This window comes from Myotis brandtii, unplaced genomic scaffold (genome assembly GCF_000412655.1).
Source record: "Myotis brandtii unplaced genomic scaffold, ASM41265v1 scaffold155, whole genome shotgun sequence".
Classification (NCBI taxonomy): Eukaryota; Metazoa; Chordata; class Mammalia; order Chiroptera; family Vespertilionidae; genus Myotis; species Myotis brandtii.
The window spans coordinates 1,438,413-1,459,151 of NW_005355621.1; the positions used below are offsets into that span (position 1 = coordinate 1,438,413).

The 20,739-nt window shown below is 42.0% G+C and overlaps 1 protein-coding gene across 3 annotated transcripts in view; it reads right to left on the reverse strand.

Moving 5' to 3' along the window:
* Positions 1-1,789: 1,789 nt before the first annotated feature.
* TCP11L2 (t-complex 11, testis-specific-like 2) overlaps positions 1,790-20,739 on the reverse strand; it is a 30,945-nt gene continuing 11,995 nt past the window's right edge. For all 3 annotated transcript variants that reach the window (XM_005861661.2, XM_005861662.2, XM_014535989.1), the window contains exons 6-9: positions 13,276-13,463; positions 12,884-13,065; positions 9,002-9,174; positions 1,790-4,204 (exon numbers count right to left, since the gene is read on the reverse strand). In XM_005861661.2, coding sequence (XP_005861723.1) covers positions 3,960-4,204; positions 9,002-9,174; positions 12,884-13,065; positions 13,276-13,463 — 788 coding nt within the window. In that variant the 3' untranslated portion in view covers positions 1,790-3,959. The remainder of the gene's footprint in view (positions 4,205-9,001; positions 9,175-12,883; positions 13,066-13,275; positions 13,464-20,739) is intronic.

Here is a 20,739-nt window from a genome sequence, read left to right on the forward strand (position 1 = left end):
AGTGCTCTGGGGAGCTACTGGAAGATCAGAACAGACACACGATTTTAAACTTATTTTCATGAAAAGAAGGTTCATGCGGCATCTTCAAGGAAGCTGGATGCTTGCCAATATTCATGTCAGCCTCTTTCTCCTGGGCACATTTTCCTGCCTCCCTTGCAGTTAGATGAGGCCACGGGATTGGGTTCTGGAATGGACCATGCATGGAAGTGGGCAGTTTTTTTCTTTTCCCATCTACTGAGTGAAGGGAGAAGACTCTGAAGATGTAGGGTTCAGCTGAGTCACAAGGTGGATGGAAGTGGGTCTTTGGCTGAATGATTATCCCCAACCCCCAAGCAACATACCCCCTGCTTTGAACTATAACTGGAGAAATAAGGCTATGCTGAGGCCACCATGACTTGGGAGCCTTTGTTCAGCAATAAAGGTTGACTTCTTGTGATTATGCCCTTCCTTGAATCATCTTTTGGTGTCATTCTCAGAGGCAATGCTGGACTAGGCGGTCTCACACATTTCCTACTTTCAAATTTTAAAGACCTTACGAATGTACATTGTAACAGACTTGTTTTTCTCTTTCTGCTCCTCACGATCCCCTTCCAATTTAGGAGAAATCCCTAGTTGGGTGACTTTGTCGGGACCACAGGAGTCTAAGGATCAGCTATTCCCTCATTCCATCCCCTGCAAATCAGAGTCTGGGCACTTGACTTAGGTCCTTCCAACTGAATGTTGATGTCTGGGATGCTAAATCTTAAGCAAGAAGCAAGGACAGTTGAGAGTGTAATCTCTGAAGCCACACACCGAATCCAGTCTGGCTGGCGTCCTACCACTTGCATAGCCTTGGTTCTTACCTATTTCCCAAGCCTGATTCCCCAGGTCAAGTAGATTCTGTGAGGTGCTCAATACCTATCCAGTAAACCCCTTCTCCTCGGCGAGCCAGCGTCTGCTTCTCCTGCCTGTACTCTGTGCTCATGTGTAAGTGCATGGATGCATATGCACACACCCCAGGACTATCCCAGCACCAGCAGCAAGTGTTCTCTGCCAGGGCAGTCTCTCCAAAACAGTCATTTGTTGGTAACCTTCTCCTGGTTCAAAAGAACCTGTTTGCCTTTCTGGTTTCCGTACGCCGGTCCCTGGGCTCGCCCCATCTCCACACCATTGTATTCACTGTGCACGTGCCTGTTGCGCTTTTCTCATGCTTGGCTCCATGGCAAGTTCCTGCTCTCTTTCATGTTCTAGCTCAAGAATGACCTCCAGGAAATACAGTTTGATGATTTTTCCGCTAGCACTGTGTGTAGCTGTTTCATAGCTTTTGTTACACTTTATTGTAATTATTCACAATTTCATCCTTCCTAGTAATAAGCTTTTTTAACTTTTAAAATATTTTAAAGATTTCAAAGAGGGAGAGGGACAGATAGAAAGGACGATGATGAGAATCACTGCCTCCTGCACGCCCCCTGCTGGGGAGAGAGCCCAGCACGTGCCCGGACTGGGAATCGAACCGTGACCTCCTGGTTAATAGGTCGATGCTCAACCACTGAGCCACACCGGCTGGGCAGTAATAAACTCCTTGAGGACAGTGTCTGTCTAGTCATCTATCTCTACACCTAGGATACTTCTTGGCACATAGAAAATGCTCATAGGTGTTTGTTGACTGGCTGACTGACTGAATATGATCTGGTGTCTGTAAGGGTCCAAAGATCAGCAGAAGGATCTCTAGAACAAATACAAAAAAGACTGTACAGTGTTCTAGCCCTGAGCTCCCCAAAGTTGGTTTAGAAGACAAACAGACACTAGCTATGTTGAAATAATGTTTAATGTTTAAAATTTAACAGTGCACACAATACATGTCTTAGCAGAAGAATGAAAATGTATGTATGGTGTTTAATAAAATTGACATTACAAAACAAGACCATGGTAAGAAAACCTTAAAAGCAGAAGTAAACATTTAGGTAAAAAACCAAATAAACAACATGCTAAGAGATATGATACAAAAATCCTAATAAATGTAGTTGCCTAAATCCAGACTTGAGACATTGAGATTTACTTTGCCACTTAAAAAAAAAAAAAAAAAAAAAAAAAGCAAAAAAAAAAGCAGAATGCCCTTCATTTAAAATACATTTTTAAAAAATGTTTGCACATTGTTTTCCTGCTGGCAATCGCAGTATAATCAAGTATATAAGAACACCAGCTGGATTCCAACCCGATAATTAAAAAGTGCACCTGGTCTTTCTGATAAGTATACGGTTCACCTCAGCAATAACAACAACAAAAATCACACAATACATTACGTTGCTATATTAGACCTCCGCTGCTGCCCATGCCCCGAAGTGAACACAGTTGAAACGACTTCAATTTAAGAGAAAATGAAAACGAAATCTTCAGCACCGTATGGTTTCTAAGCGTAGAAAAGCGCGGGCAGAATGGAAGTACAGGAAGAGGGCGTGGTAAGACCAGTGACGTGCTGTTCGGCAGGTTTCCACTTATAAACCCCTGCCGAAACGGACAGACTGGCTGATTTCTGTATTGGTCATTGTGAGAGAAAAAACTGACTTTCAAAATTTCCTCAGATTTTGGCAGATCCCTCCAAAATGTGAAGATTGGAGATAATTTATTCACACAATCATTTCCTAGAACTTTGTCAAATAAAGGAGCAGCACCATCCTGGTGGAGGTGGTGAGGCAAAAGGGGTGAGGAAGAAAAAACTTTCAACGTCATACCCGCTCTTCCCCAGCAAGCTACTGAGTCCTTAGGGGAAAAAAAAACAAAAATGTATTTTAGCAAATAAAGCACTTTTCTCGACTGAGTCCGCCCAAACTGAAATGGTTCCCTGAACGCTTCAAAAAAGTATGCAATTCCAGGACAAGCAACTTTCTCTAAGGACAACCAGTGCCGACTTGGCCAAATTGTTTCATGCTCAAGAATGTCAAATGATAACGATGCTTAGAAGAGCACCTAGGTCATAGCAGGGTATGTATCTAATCAGCACACAAGGCATTTGCTAAGGAGCGATGTGGTTAAAAAATCCAAAGTTCAACTACTTCTCCTTCATGAGAATGGGAATCTCCTGGCATCGCTTTTTATTGTTAAACTTCCCTTCTTCTTACAGGTAAACCAAATCAAACCATTCCTGCCTTATGTAAAAATATTAAAATCTTATACAAACCTTACCAATGGCCTGAGAAATGCAAAGACATTCACTAAGAGATTTGTGCAAAAATCGTTTCTCTCAGAGAGCAGGATAAATTGCAAGAACAAACCAACCTCCAGAATAAAATCTTAGAAGGGATTGGCTTCTAATTTCACTAAGTGAACAATGGAGGTTTTATCTAAAATTTGCATATAGCTTTAAAATATATTTAATAAATTTAAATTCTACACAAATACTGACAGTTGGTATTATAAAATGTGAACTGGCACATTTGAGGAATTTTAGGACTTACTATGTAAGTTTCTATTACACATTAATAAAATTTCCTTGTACATGTCTTTTTTGATTTATTTTTTTTTCATTGTACATTTCAAATACAATTATGCTTACATCATGTATTCAGAACATCAATCCCCTTGGTTATTATCACAACTTTCAACCCTTTAAGTTGTACCAATATTAAAAATCATTAGGTTTGATAGCGACAAGTGAGGCAATACAACTCCTTAAGGGTTGAATGAATAAGCCAGATATAAATGTTTAAGAAAACACAAGTATTATGTGGGTAATATAATTAATTACAAATTGCTTTCTGATCATGAGAAACATCTCTTTTGAACTTGAAAATGATGCATGAGTAGAGTGTATATGATGTGCGTGTCTCCTGCAATCCTAACGTTACTGGGTTACACAGGTTCGGGCTAACACTGCACCACCAACAGGACTGAGAATGTGCCGCATCTGTAATGCCTCTGATGGAAACAGACTCCATACTGAAGTATGGATTTCCAATCTCTTGTCCAACGTCAGTTCCTCTTTAGTTAGCAGAAGATGAAGCATCTGTCTTCCCTGTGGCTTCCTCACCAAAGAGCAGCTTTCGAAGTATATTTGCATAAAATGGTCCATACACTTGTTTGTTGAGATTCACGATGTTAGCATATTGACAGCCTAGCACTTCCAGCTCCTGCTGAATGACAGCAAGACCTCCGGGCATGGGAGGCAGGCATTTTTGAGGGCTTGGAAGACCAAGTAGGCTCTTCAAGTATAGCTGGATTCGTTTATCTGGGAGAAAAGAAGATTGTCTTTATCTGTCCCATTACTAAAGCACGTAATTTTTAAAACATGAGAATAGTAATTATGGTAGGTGGGTTATAACATTATTCCCAATTCTTTACCCTGCCTATATCCATGCCCTTTACAAGGTAGCTTTGCAGCTCTTCCCATTACAGGTTGGAGTCTGTTTCCCTCGGTCTTGAATTGTGGCTGGCCTTATGACTTCCTTTGGCTAATACAGAGCACAGCATAAGTGCTGGTATGTTAGTTCCATGCAGAGGTCTGAAGAGGCCAGGTTCACATCTGCTTTCTCTACCTACCATCTGAACAAGCCTGGGCCTGACGAAAGACTGCAGCTCTTCTATCTGAGGCCATCCTAGATCAACCTGGAGCCAACTAACTCTCAAACACTTGAGAGAGCCCAGCCAACATCAGCAGGGCTACCTTTCCAAGCCACAGCTGACCATATATGCATGTGTGGGTCCAGCAAGACCAAAAGAACTACCCTGTTTACCCAAAGACTGGTGAGCAATACTAAATATTTACTTTTTTGTTTAAGCTATGGAGTCTGAGGGTGACTTGTTGTGCGGCAATAGCTAACTGATTAAAATGCAGAGCACTTCGTGGTAAGGCAGGGAATCTTTTACAAAAACTCAATATTTAATGCTTATCATTTTAGTTATGTACACTAAAACAGACTTTGTAAACTGGCACTGCCAGTTTGGTCCACATAGTGCTTTTAAAAAACAAACCACTTAAGGTCAGGGGAATTCAAATAGAAATCTAAATTTCTGGTTCCTCTTGAAAAAATCTAGAGATCTGGTTAATTTAGGGGCCCAAATTACCACATGGCAAGGGTGACCACACATCCAGGTTTTCCAGGACAGTTGAAGTTTATACCTGTTGTCTTGGCATAATTAAAAAGAGCACTCTCAAAAGTGTCCTGGTTTCGACAAAAAAATCACATGTTCACCCAACATGTGGTCAGCAATCTGAAGGCGCTGAAGAAGTGCCACCCCAACTGGCACTCCAATTTGCCATCTTCTTCGCCCTTTGCACCCCACTGCTTCAATGATCCACATTTGAGACTATTTCACAAAAGCAAGCAAATGCATGAATAAATCGGGCTGTATAAGTATTGGACAAATTGCACTGGACAGACCAGACCTGCTATGGCTCATGCTGCTCCCAGCGCTTTCTTTGGCCTTGGAAACAGAAATCTCAGAAAGAAGGTGAACTAAGGAGAATAAACTCCATCAAATGCAGACAACAATGGCATTAATGAAATTCGTATCTCCGAATGCTTCTCCCAAAAGTCACACATTCTAGCCAGATCTGTCCTAGAACTCAAAGTTCCCAATATCCCATGTCCATGTCTTAGCCAGAATTGCTTCCTCTTACTAGAATGTTCCTCCATCTCACCTCATCTCTGACCCAAGTCAAAAGCAACCTTCAATGCCAAGCCTAAAGTTATCTCATTCTGTGGCTTTCCCTAACACCTGTCAGACTATCACACCATATTATTGTTTTCTGTTATATGTGTCTCTCTCCCTGCTTAGGTGAGCTCTCTGAGGGCGAGGGCTACTCTTTTTTATCTTTATATCCCTGGTCTGGCATGTGGCAGGCAGGTCACAAATGCTGACTGAACTGAAGTAAGAATGGAATGAAAAAGGTCTATAAAGATCAATGCCAAACTGAAGACAAGGGGAGTCAGGGAGGAATGGGGGCTGGAAAAGGCAGTCACAGGTAGCTTGGGCCTTCCCCATAATTTGTCAACAAGAAGTTACTCATGTATGCACAACCCGTACAATTGAAAATTATTTTTTTTAAATGCAGATGGCTACAAGCATGCAAATAATCTACACAGTAGGTAAGCTACAAATAATATGTACCTGGTTTGGGTATGCGTTTTTTAAACATTAGCTTGAAAGAAAGCTTTTCTAATTATCTTTTTAAAAGTCTAAGAACACAGTAGGAGTTGTAATTGCCTTGTAAATAAACAGCACACCAACTAGGAACAGAAGCAGCAGACCACAGTGGGTTCTGTGCACAGGGGAGGAGAACCGTGGCTAATGCTGGTCAAGCCCTTTTATGTCCTCTAAGTGCTTCGTATCCCCTAACTCCTCTGTGGGCAGGACATTAAGAATCAATCGTGTACCAAAGATCCCGTTCGACTGGTTGCCTGACTCTCCAGAGCCCAGGTCTATTGTCATCACAGATATGGTCCAAACAGTTTTCCATAAGATTGCTTAAAGGATAAAACTCTTTCAAAACTGTTATTTATGCTGAGAAGTGGTTCTGTCTCCTCTGTGGACGAGTCAGTTTTTAGGTCAAGACTAAAATGACAGAAGCATTTGTCCAGTTAGGAGCAGCCAAACTGAGTCCCTGCCAAAGGCGTGCTCTTGGCTTCTAGAGTCACAAGAGAGCCGCTCAAGTGAGTCATTCAAGTTGCTAGGCAACAATACTTTGAATGAGGTTTAAAAAAAATGCTTAAATTTTTAAAAGAACAGGAAAGTTGGACTGGGGAGAGGGGTGGAAAAAAGTTGCTTTACCAGCTTCCCCCTCTCTTATGGCATTGCAAGTACCTCCCTTATCTAAAGCAAGGGCACAGGGGACACTTGGATGCTCCGGCCACCCTGCCAACAAGCAGCAGGGCTCCGGCTCCAACCAGAGCAATAAAGAACATGAGCTCCAGAGTCAGACAGGCTCAGTAAGACTCCCTACCCTGCAGCCGGCTAGTTATGTGACCTTGGGGGAGAGTCACTTAACCACTAAGTCTCCGCTGCCTTCGCCCTCTCCACAAATATTTACTAAGTGTCATCTATGGGCCCAGCGTGGTACAAGGATACAGCAGTGCACAAACATGCACCCCGTCCTGAGGCCTGCACACCTGTGGGGGACACACGACAGGTGGCAGAGACTGCAGTGTCTGCCCCTCTTCCTCTGAGGAACACCATCACCCAGGGATCAGCTCTTCAGCTAGAGATACCGGGCTGTGCGGACAGACTTGTCACCAGTGAAGGTTATGCAGCAGAGGGCTCAGCCACAGGCTGCTGTGGTCATGCTGAGCCTGTTACTGTGATCAACTGCCCCCTCCAGCAGCCTGCAGTGTTGCACGCCAGACTGCTCTTTTCTCGGGGAGGGCTGAGGCCTCAAGCTTCTAAGTGACCTGTGTGGCCTAGATCCCGAGCATTCCGTGTCTCCAGGGATAAGGATGAGAGAAACTATTTGAGAGCCTCAAATAAGTAATAACAAGTATTTGTATTCTTAGGGAAGTCAATGTTGTATTTCAAAAACTTGCAGATTAGTCCCAGAATGTTACTGTGTTCTATTCTACACTCCCTTCTTCCTTCTAGTCTTTATTTCTCACTCTCCATAGAAGACACTTGCTTTGTGCCCCACATCACCTGCTCCCTCTTCTTTTGACCACAGCACCCGATTTTGTTTGGGGAAACCATCTGTCCCCTATTCTCAGACCAGGTGTTATAGCTAAAGTGACTCACCCTGGCTCCTTGGACCCTAAGTTCCTTCCCCTCTGGCTACCAAGACTGATTCAAGAATGGGACATGACCCACAGTCCGGCCAACTGGAGCCAATGAGCTACCAGGGAAGCCAAATCCTTGTTTTAAACAGGGGAAGAGCCCTGGCTGGTGTTGCTCAGTAGTTAGAGTGTCAGCCCATGTACCAAAGGGTGGCGGGTTCGATTCCCAGTCAAGGCAACAATACTTTGAATGAGGTTTAAAAAAATGCTTAAATTTTTAAAAGAACAGGAAAGTTGGACTGGGGAGAGAGGGGTGGGAAAAAAAGGGTTGCAGTTTCCATACCAGGCCCCAGTTGGGGTGTGTGTGGAAGGCAACCAATTGACGTGTCTCTCTCCCATCGATGTTTCTCTCTCTCTCCATCTCTTCCCGCCCTCCCCAACCTCCATCTTCCACTTTCTCTAAAAAGCAATGGCAAAAATATCTTCTGGTGAGGATTAACAAAAATAAATAGATAAAATAAAAATAAACACAGGAAGATGTAGGCTTGAGCTGAAGCTGTCTCACTGTGTGGGAAGAGACGACCTGTGAGGCAGCCAGCCCAGAGGAAGGCAGTGCCGAGGGCTGGAAGCAGGGAAACTAGTGCTGGGGACACAGTTTGAGCTCTGGTTGTACCTGCAGCCAGCCCTACCTCTCATCGTTTCAGTTACATGAGAAAATACATTCTTTTTGCTTAAGCTAGTTTAGATTCTCAGTCATGAGCAACAGAAATGTCCTAATGATACATCCTCCATTTTCCCAACTTACCAACACAGCTTGACACCCAGATATTCACGTTCTTAGCAAGCAAGTACAACAAAAGCCCACCCATTATGCCCCCCAGTTCCATAGCGTTCTCATTCTTTGTCTCCTTATGTCTGACCAGGAAAGGGGTTTTGGTTGGCCGAGGCTAGCTCACGCACAACTGATGTCTACTTTCTGTGAACATACTGTCAGTTGGTTTGGACTGTCACGTGGATCTAGAATCTAGATTTTAACATTACTTGGCAGCATTTTGTTATTGTCCTCATAAAAATCTACTGTCTGGACGGTAAGATAGAAGGCCCTGAAACATCTCTCACTCCACTATATATATACACAGAAGCAGCAGCAAGTCCCAAACCTTTTAAAATATTAATACTAGCTTCATATTTTCAATATTTATTCTCCAAAAGGAGGAGGTAGATTGTTTAAAACTAAATGTTGACTGACAGTTAACATTAGTCAAACCAGCAAGTTAAAGCAAATTGGAATTGAAGAAGAAAATGATAAAAATATGAGGACCCACCAATCAAAGACCGGATAGGATTGTCCTCCTTCTCAATGCTTGAAAATTGACCTACAAGATTAGCTTGAACCTCCGCATTTAAAGTGGGTAAGCCTCTCTCCACCAGGGTCTTGTTAACCTCAGCACATGTCTGAACACCAACAGAATTCAGGACTTCCTTCAAGTTAAAGGTCCTACAAAACAGAAAACAAAATCCCATCAGAGACAGTTTTTGTCCCCCAGTTTATTGTTGTTGTTTTTTTAAATATACCAAAATGCCCGGGTGGCGTCACTCAGTGGTTGAGCGTCGACCTATGAACCAGAAGGCCACAGTTAGATTCCCCATCAGGGCACATGCCTGGGTTGCGGGCAAGATCCCCCATGTGGGGCATGCAGGAGGCAGCTGATCAATAATTCTCTCTCATTATTGTTGTTTCTATCTCTCCCTCTTCCTTCCTCTCTGAAATCAATAAAAATAAAAAATAAAATATACCAACTTATTTCAAACATTTACCCATTTTTTTCTTATATAAAACAACAGTTACCTCTATTAGAATGAACTAAAAAAATAGTAACTCTTCCCAATCACCACCACTTTGTAGTTAAGGTTTTTACATGCTTAAAACCACTTAATTCTATACATAGTTTTTATACAGGAAAGCACAGGCAGAAAAATGTGGTCCCTGAAAATAAGTCTGCAATCCCATTTTCATGCAGAGCTATTAGAAAAGGAAAGAAAATACCAATTCTTAAAATAAACCTTTGGTCTGAGTGGATTTCATTCATAGATTTTTTTTTAGCTTGGAAAATGAGGTAAAATCAATTCCTTTATCTATGCCTGAGCTGTAAACCTATAACACCAATCAAAACAAGAAATGAAGAGATTTAGTGGTCAATTCCATAAAAGGCAAATTACCTAAAACTCTTGACTTATCATGACCCAAGATAAGAAGCTCCTTCTCATTGCTACTTTCAAGCAACTGATCAATAATGCAAATATATAGAGTTCAGAACATTGTACTGATCAATAATGCAAATATATAGAGTTCAGAAAATTGTACTGATCAATAATGCAAATATATAGAGTTCAGAAAAGTAATTAGCAGTTGGTTATTTAATAGGTAAGGAAAAAGGTAATTAGAAAGTGCATTTGTTGGGTCTACACTATTGGGGAATAATGACTGAAAACTGCATCTCACTATCCAGAAAGGGTCTTTAAAATAATCTTGTTCAAAATAGAAATTAAAGGATGAGAGGCCCAATGATAGGAGGCAATGTAATGTGGTTATAGCATAAGCTGTGGTGTCACACAGACCTGGGTTCAAATCCTGACTCTAACACTAAACTTGCTATGAGATTATATTAGCTCTTGGCAGATTGTCAGGCACATAGTAAATGCTTAATAAGAAAAAAAAAAAAGACTGTTTATCATTATTGCCATCATTAACAATAATAAGAGCCTGGCCAGTGTGGTTGAGTGTTGACCCATGAACCAGGTCACAGTTCGAATCCCAGTCAGGGCACATGTCCAGGGTACAGGCTTGATCCCCAGTAGGGGGTGTGCAGGAAGCAGCCTATCGATGATTCTCTCATCATTGCTGTTTCTATCTCTCTTTCCTTCTCCCTTCCACACCCCAAAGTTCAATTATTTATGGCAAAATTTTTATCTTCTGACTTTTACCTAACTCCCTCCTGCTTTTAATCATGAGTTCTTAGGCTAAAGGAAAAAATAATTTTAGCATAAGCCATGACTTCCTATTCAAAATAAAGAAGGCAAAATTCTTGCTAGTTTTCAAAATGCATCATCTAACTAAATATAAAGGACGTCTGGGTCTACTGACTATTGAAATCATCTGCTTTTTTTTTTTAATATTATGGATGTAAATACCCATTCATAATGAGGATAATTGAGAATTGACTGCAATCATTTCCTAATACAGGTTTGGGGGGAATTAAACAAAATAATAAAACAAACAGATAGGCAGAACTATAAAGAGAATGATTTAACAACTAAATAGTTATTAAGAGCTAACTTTTATCGAGCACTTACTATATGACAGACACCTGTAGAAATATTTCACATGAATCACCTTGAGTTCTCACAATTCTAAGACAGGCACAAATATTATTCCCTTTTTGAAAAAAGGAAAATGAGGCTCAGGGTGATTCAGGAACTTGTTCAAGGGTACGTACATAAGTCAATCACAGAACTAGGCTTTCAAAATCTAGATTCAGATTTTTAAAAAACCTGTCCTCTTAGTAGTTTTATATGAATACTTAAGTAGCATTGGGGGTTCAGTAAAGGTTTAAAATCTTTCTGGACAATAATGATTACCCAGTGTGGGGAAAGGCTAAGGTAAGAACAACGGCAAAAACAGAGGTTACTTTTCATTATAGGTCTTGGGCCCTGTGTATGAAATAAATGAGCCTGTCAGGGTAGCATAAAAACCAGTGGGAAGGAAATATTGGAGGGAACACTTTGTAAAGTATATGATTGTCTAACCACTATGCTATACACCTGAAAGTAATACAAAATGATATTGAATGTAAACTGTAATTGAAAAATAACATAGACTCAAAAACAACAAGCCCCACAATGTATTTTTAACCTTAATAATAATTTTAATATTTAAGATTCCGTTTGTTCAGAATTTATTCTCATAGAGAATGACTATGCCAATAACTCTCTAGCATCTTTTATAATATTTTATAATATTAAAAAATATTCAAAACAATTTTTAAAAGGGCAGGGCCTTGAGACAGTTGGACCAGGGCTCAGGCCTTGCTTTGCTCTTTTCTTGCTGTGCAGCCCAAAGCAAAACCTTGGGCTTCTGTTCAAAATGAGAACGTTGGATTTTGTAACCACTCAGGCTCCTTTTGGCTCTTAATATTCTAGGATTTTACCAGATAATTTACATGCTCTCTGAGTAATGCGCAGGAATATGCGAACAGGTGCACATCTCGCTCCCTTCAATGAGAGGGAGAGTCCCTGTCCCTGAAAACACCTCAAAGGGAAGCCACCAGCAGGAGGCGCTTAACCCATATAGGACCCGTGGAAAGGTGGCCACCGACTAAGATCAGCAGTTTTTCTGACTTGGACCAGATTCCCAGCAGGATGACCTAACTGCAAAATCTCAATGGGATTCTAGTATTCAGTGAAGGTATGATACTGGGAAATGAATTTCACAAAAACAAAACCTTCAGTGAACTTGTGTAACATCTCTAAAGGACAGAGAGGTCACTGCTTCTCAAGGCTTCGTAGCTCGCGGGATCAGTAAAGTTGGTAAACATTTCATTATAGAAAAATGATGGTGTCAGAACTACTTAATCTGGAAAGCCTCTTTGACAGGGCATCCTGAAGACTGAGCGAGGTGGATTTCTGGCTTTTGTTTGTTTTTTTCCACAGCTCCATCAAAGAAGGGCTTTTGCACACACCCATCCTCAGTGGAAATACTACACTCACCCTGGCATTTGTCATGGAAAAGACCTCTCCCTTCCTATGAAAGGACAGTTAAGCCTTCAGAGATATTAAAAGAAATTCTAGCCCGGCCGGCGTGGCTCAGTGGTTGAGCATTGACCTATGAAACAGGAGGTCACAGTTCGATTCCCGGTCAGGGCATATGCCTGGGTTGCAGGCTCGATCCTTAGTAGGGGGTGTGCAGGAGGCAGCCAATCAGTGATTCTCCCTCATCGTTGATGTTTCTATCTCTCTCTCTCCCTCTCCCTTCCTCTCTGAAATCAATAAAAATATATTTTTAAAAAAATTCTAGAAAAAGGTATGAGATAAGCTTCTCTAAAGCACAGTTCTGAATGTCACATCCAAATGTCCAAGGTTACGCACATTCTCTGAAATGCATGCAGAGCCTAACACAGGGGGAACAGAGAAAAACACGTGGAACTTACTCTTTATTCATGCCTTCGAGAAGAACAGCCGAGACCCTCTTTAACCGGTCTGCCAGCTCAGGGAGGCCTTCTGTGATAGCACCCAACATATTGTTGGTAATGAGGGACAGGCAGGCAATAATTTTCAATTGATTCAGCTTTTCTGTCAGTTTCTGAAGACGTGCTTCATCTGTGATCAGTGTCTAGCATATTTATTTAAAATGGAAAAATAGAAGGGGAAGCTCAATACCACGAAAATGTAAAATAAGCAATATGACATCCACACTCCCATTTTTATCTGATTTCAGCTAAGTCATTAAACCACCTGGCAACACAGACAGACTAGCTGATTCATAGTTAGAACTTAAGAATGAAAATAATGGAAAACTTGAGGGAAGAAAAAAATCACTCACCTCTGGGAATTCTTTTTTCTGATAATCCCACTGTAACAGTTTCAAATAACTGTTATTTAGCACCAGTGTAGGGCTCAGGTGTGGCTTGGAGCTGGTTCCGGCCGCAGGAGTTAAACCGGTCTCAGAAACAGAAAGTAATTCTTCATTTACAGATTCTTTTATCCACTTGGTAGTTTTATCAAGAGCACCTACAAGTGAAAAGGCCACACATTTGTCCTACAGCTGATGGATCGCTGCATCCGTGCATTCTTCAGACAGATGCTGTGTTAGGTGCTGGGCCCTCAAGGAGCTTACAGTCCAGACGGGGAGACAGACCTGCACACCAACGATTACAGCAGAATATAAAGACTAGAAGGCACAGTGGGAGTGGAGGGAGCAGAGGATGTCCAGAGCAGAGACTAAGAGAAAGAACTGTGACACTGGAAGACACACAGCAGACAGAGGAAAGGGCTGTCACCCCAGGCCGGGAGAATAGCCCATACAAAACCCGAAAAAGTGAGAGAATATGGCACCTTCTGGATGCTACAAGCAAATCTGTTATGGGTGGTTCATAAAGAACTAAGGGAAAGAGAGTGGTAGCGCATGGCACTGGATGAGGAGACATACCAGCTCACACACGACCTTGAGTTTTGTGCAGAGAAGGTGTTTAAAAAAAAAAGCATTGATTATTAATGTTGATTATTATGTTGGGGTCCCGGACACCTCTGAGTGTCTGAGTAGAGCTGTCTTTCCCAAAATGCACATGCATGCTGGCGTGTACACTTTATTTTACTTCCACCCAGTACTAAGGTTCCCCACTGGAAACAAGTTGCTTTTTATATTCTCTCTCTCTCTCTCTCTCTCTCTCTCTCTCTCTCTCTCTCTCTTTCTCTCTCTCTAATTAATCTTTACTGTTGAAAGTATTATAGATGTCCCCTTTGTTTGTGGTTGTTGTTTTTTCCATTGACCCCTTCCACCCTGTTCCAGCCCCTCCCAGGCCACTGTCTGTGTCCATGGGTTATGCATATATGCAAATAAGTTCCCCTGTTAATCACTCTCCTCCCACCCCACCTCCCTTCCCTCTGAAATTCATCAGTCTGTTCCATGCTTCTATGTCTCTGGTCCTATTTTATTCATCAGTTTATTCTGTTCATTAGATTCCACATATGAGTGAGATCATGTGATACTTAATCTTTCCCTGACTGGCTTAGTTCGCTTAGCATAATGCTCTCCAGGTCCATCCATGCTGTTGCAAATAGTAGTTCTTTCTTTTTTATAGCTGTGTGGTATTCCATTGTGTACATGTACCACAGCTTTTTTATCCACTCATCTGCTGATGGGCACTCGGGCTGCTTCCAAATCTTAGCTATTGTAAATTGCACTGCTATGAACATAGGGGTGCATATATTCTTTCTGATTGATGTTTCTGATTTCTTAGTATATATTCCTAGAAGTGGGATCACTGGGTCAAATGGGAGATCAATTTTTATTTTTTGAGGAAATTCCATACTGCTTTCCACAGTGGCTGCACCAGTCTGCATTCCCACCAGCAGTGTATGAGGGTTTCCTTTTCTTCACATCCTTGTTTCTTATAAAACTATGTATTTGGTAGAATTTATCAGGTGGCAATTGCTAAAAAAAAAAAAAAATGCAGACTGAACACAAGTGCAGATTTAAAAAAAAAAAAAAAAAGCCAGAGAACGAACTAAAGAATAGTCACCCTGAAATTCTTCCTCAGACCCAGAACTTAAATAGGGGTAATTTATCAGCAGCTCTGTTTGCCACACTAAGGGAACACCACCCCCAGAATTTCACAATTTTGTTTCTCCTCAGTTGGCAAATGTTGTTCTTGTTTTTTCTAGTTCTGTTTATAATGATGCAAAGTACTTGCAGTCTTCTATTTAAAAGAATATCCAACAGAGAGTGTGTGCAGAAATCATCATGGATATAATTACAATGTGGCCATAATAAACATTTATACTGCAAGCGTAATCATTTACAGCTGACACATTTAAAAGGCCATTTAGTTAGTTCAAACAAAAGCAAGAGTGTAGCATAGTGGTTCTCAATCCTTGCTGATTTTAGAATCATCTGGGGAGCTTTAAAAAGGAAAAAAAAATGATCCTGGGCACAGCTCCTAGAGATTCTGATTTAATCAATCTGAGATGGGGCACAGCCATCTCTGTTCAAACACCCCGAGTGATCCTATTATGTAGCCAGCATTGAGTACAACTAGTAAAGCAGAAAGAACACGAGTTTAGAGTGAAACATCGGGTTTTTTTAAGGGATCGGCTGAGACTGCACATCATAAGCTGGTACACTGACTGCTCTATGCGGCTCTAAAAGCAAGGTCAACTCCACGAGGCACCTGTACCCTAGGTCTTTCATGTGGACAGTAATAAAAGCCTCTCTATCCACTCACTTATTCAATGGTAACTGAGCACCTCTACAGACCAGGTATCGCACTGGTGCTGAAGAATCAGAGATGAGTAAATACAGTCCCTGCACTCAAGAAGCGCCTATTCTACTCGGAGATAGAAACACAAGAGCAGGCAATGGCTTTATAGGTGTGTTGTCCTAAGAATTTACCAGGAGCAGTGGGGGCCTAAGAGCACTTATCCATGATATTTGCTTTTTTATGCCTAGCAACACCTCATCTCCCTTCTTTGGGTACTTATTTTCCTTTGAGAAACCATTGTCTTTTGCTCCAGGCTTTCTTTTGTGACTATCAATTAAGAGGCCCTTGACCAGTGGTTGGACTGAGCCAGATGCCCATCAGTCTTTTACCTGGACTCTGAATGGTGACTATAGCATTCAAGGATGACCTGTTTTGAAGTACACATAAACCATTCTGACTATGGAGCCCAGGAGTCTTCCTTTGTTTTTTTTCCAACCCAGATTCCTGACACTCTCCTGGTTTCTGGCCTTGCTCAGGGTAGGTTTTTTTTATTATTATTATTGATTTCAGAGAGGAAGAGAGAGGGAGAGAGATATCTATATAATAAAAGCCTAAGCGACTGTTATGGCAGAATGACCAGAATGACTGGTCGCTATGATGCACACTGACCACCAGGGGGCAGACGCTCAATGCAGCAGCTTTCCCCTGGTGGTCAGTGTGCTCCCACAGGGGGAGCGCCACTCAGCCAGAAGCCAGGCTCATGGCTGGCGAGTGCAGCTGCCACAGCAGGAGCCTCTCCCGACTCCTCTGCAGCAGCACTACTGAGCAGCAAGCAACGGCAGCAGGCGCAGTGGGCCAGGATGAGAGCCAGCGATGCTTGACCCTGATTCAGGCTCATCCCTGGCCGCCTGCTGTTTGGCGCACTGCTACATCCCCCGAGGGGTCCCAGACTGCCAAAGGGATATCCAACTGCCAGCTTCGGCCCGATACCAGTGCCATTCTCTGCACTTGACTCATCCACTCGATGGTGCTTGCAGGACAGACCATGGTTGCCCAGTGCACATGCAGCAGCTGCTGAAGCTCAAGCAGCAGGCCGTGCAGTAGTAGAAGGCCATCCAGCCACAAGCCGGCAGGTGGACATCCCCTGAGGGGTACCAGACTGCGAGAGGGTGCAGGCCAGGCTGAGGGACCCCTCCCCCCACCCACCCCAGTGCATGAATTCGTGCACTGAGCCTCTAGTAGAAACATAAATGATGAGAGAGAATAATTGATCAGCTACATCCTGCATGCCCCAGGGATTGAGCCTGCAACCCAGGCATGTGCCCTGACCAAGAATGGAACTGTGACCTCCTGGTTCATAGGTCGATGCTCAACCACTGAGCCACACCCGCCGGGCAAAGTAGGTATTTTAGCTTTAGCCTCCATCCTTCCATTCACTTCCTTTGGTTAATTCAGCCAAAGTTGGTTTCTGCTGGTTGCAATATAACCCAGCTGATCTAACACAAGACTGAATAATCAAAGTTGCCAAAGCAGCAGCTTGGTTTAATCTTGGCTTGGCTATGGGAGACCTGGCTTCCAGTCCTAGCTCCATTACTTATTCGCTGTGTGACTCTGCTTTGGGCAGGTCATGGCTAAGCATCACTTTGCTCATTTTTAAAATAAATATATCCTGAAATCCCTGTATGCCAGGCAAAGACAATCACAATGCAGTATAATAATGTATTTTAAAAACATATTTGTCTCACAGAATTTTTTTAAAAAGCACTTGAAGTTCATGAGAACATTTTATCAAATGTAAAATATCTAAATAAGTAAAACCTTTTTCTTTCTGAGTATCTTAAAAATTACTTGTGTTATGGCCCCCTCTGGGGTAATTTATTACTCTTTCCACAGGTAATTTAGTTTTTGGATCTAATCTGGTTATCTTTTTGATGCTTAATACATGCACCCAATCATTGCCAAAGGCTTTGGTGTGTTTTATCCCCTGGTGGTCAGTGCGCTCCCACAGGGGGAGCGCCACTCAGCCAGAAGCCGGGCTCATGGCTGGTGCGTGCAGCTGCCACGGCAGGAGCCTCTCCTGACTCCTCTGCAGCAGCACTACTGAGCAGCAAGCAGCGGCAGCAGGCGCAGTGGGCCAGGATGAGAGCCAGCGACGCTTGGCCCTGATTCAGGCTCATCCCTGGCCGCCTGCTGTTTGGCGCACTGCTACATCCCCCAAGGGGTCCCAGACTGCCAAAGGGATGTCCAATTGCCAGCTTCGGCCCGATACCAGTGCCATTCTCTGCACTTGACTCACCCACTCGATGCGATGGTGCTTGCAGGACAGACCGTGGTTGCCCAGTACACATGCAGCAGCTGCTGAAGCTCAAGCAGCAGGCCATGCAGTAGTAGAAGGCCATCCAGCCACAAGCCGGCAGGTGGACATCCCCTGAGGGGTACCAGACTGCAAGAGGGTGCAGGCCAGGCTGAGGGCCCTCCCAGTGCATGAATTCGTGCACTGAGCCTCTAGTAGAAACATAAATGATGAGAGAGAATAATTGATCAGCTACCTCCTGCATGCCCCAGGGATTGAGTCTGCAACCCAGGCATGTGCCCTGACCAAGAATGGAACTGTGACCTCCTGGTTCATAGGTCGATGCTCAACCACTGAGCCACACCCGCCGGGCAAAGTAGGTATTTTAGCTTTAGCCTCCATCCTTCCATTCACTTCCTTTTGTTAATTCAGCCAAAGTTGGTTTCTGCTGGTTGCAATATAACCCAGCTGATCTAACGCAAGACTGAATAATCAAAGTTGCCAAAGCAGCAGCTTGGTTTAATCTTGGCTTGGCTATGGGAGACCTGGCTTCCAGTCCTAGCTCCATTACTTATTCGCTGTGTGACTCTGCTTTGGGCAGGTCATGGCTAAGCATCACTTTGCTCATTTTTAAAATAAATATATCCTGAAATCCCTGTATGCCAGGCAAAGACAATCACAATGCAGTATAATAATGTATTTTAAAAACATATTTGTCTCACAGAATTTTTTTAAAAAGCACTTGAAGTTCATGAGAACATTTTATCAAATGTAAAATATCTAAATAAGTAAAACCTTTTTCTTTCTGAGTATCTTAAAAATTACTTGTGTTATGGCCCCCTCTGGGGTAATTTATTACTCTTTCCACAGGTAATTTAGTTTTTGGATCTAATCTGGTTATCTTTTTGATGCTTAATACATGCACCCAATCATTGCCAAAGGCTTTGGTGTGTTTTATTTCATTTTTATCCTATCCCATTCTTTCCTTTATTTTAAATATCGTTACATACAATACATACATAATTGACATTCAATAAACTGCACATATTTAAAGTGCACAATTTTATGTTTTGATACATGTATACATATACACAACCATGAACATATGCATCACCCCAAAAAGATTCCTAGTGGTCTTTCTAATCATCACCACTTCTCCTTCCCTCCCATCCACCCTCACCATCCCCAAACATACTGATCTGCTTTCTGTCAGATCAATTCGCTTTGTCTACAGTTTTATAAAAATAAAATCATATATGAACTATTTTTACAACATAGTGATTAGATATTTATATAACTTATGACGTGATCATATGATAAATTTACTGCCCATCTGACACCATACATACAGGGTGAGGCAAAAGTAAGATTACAGTTCTGAGTACATGAAACACAGAGTTTATTCTTATATTATTATTTGTTAATCATTATATTGTTTTCCATATGAACAACTGTAAACCTACTTTTGCCCCATGCTGTAGTTATTACAATATTATTAACTATATTCCCTATGCTATACTTTACATGCCCATGACTACTTGTAACTACCAATTTGTACTTCTCTTTTTTTTAATCCTCACCTGAGGATATGTTTTTATTGATTTTAGAGAGAGAGGAAAGGAGAGAGAGAAAAAAACATTTCTCAGTTGCCTCTTGTATGCACCCTGACCAGGGATCGAACCCGAAACGTAGGTATGTGCCCTGATCAGGAATTGAATCCGCAACCTTTTGGTGTATGGGACAATGCCCCATCTCAGTTGCCTCTTGTATGTACTGACCAGGGATCGAACCCGAAACGAAGGTAGGTGCCCTGACCAGGAAATGAATCCGCAACCTTTTGGTGTATGGGACAATGCCCCAACCAACTGGCGAGGGCCCAATTTATACTTCTTAGTCCTTCCCCCCTTTAAAAAAATATTTGTATTGATTTCAGAGAGGAAGGGAGAGGGAGAGAGAGAGAAACATCAATGATGAGAGAGAATCATTGATCGGCTGCCTCGTGCATGCCCCCTACTGGGGATCGAGCCTGCACCCAGGCATCAAACTGTGACCTTCTGGTTCATAGGTTGATGCTCAACCACTGAGCCATGCTTTTTCATTCATACCCCCAACACCCCTCCCACCTGGCAACTGTCAAAATGTTCTCTATATCTATGAGTTTGTTTCTGTTTGGTTTGCTCATTTACTTTGCTTTTTCTTAGATTCCTCATATAAGTGAAATCTTTTGGGTGTATTTTAAGTAAGGTAGATGTATATATAAAATCTCTCTGTCAGCAAAGTAAAAACTTTTTTGGAGTCAATTCAGAAACTCAGTCCTTATCTATATGAATTTTCCAATAATTATTTTATAAAAATCATGTACACACAAAAATCCAACACTTTTGTCTTTCTGTGTGATACTGTGAGGCTCTTATTTTGATATCAGGGCACAGTGGCCGACTTTTGGCAGTCAGTTAAGGATATAATTAACACCTGACATACACTCTGCTTCCTGGACTCTTGACTTGTCTGGGAACATATCTGGAGCCTGGGCAATAATGACCTATATGCACAACAGGATTTATTCTATTCTTAAATCTCTGAAAATATCCAAGTCAATGTGAAAGGTGCAAGTGAATTACAGGTCACTAAGCCAAGGTTTTAAGGAGAGAAATAAATCATTTGAGATGAACAAAACCGTAATTTAACCCTATGTTAAGGAATTTGCTCAAAATTCCAAGCTATTTTTATTCAAAACATGGAGACATTTATACATATGTGTACATACACACATACACAGGCACACAAACAAAAC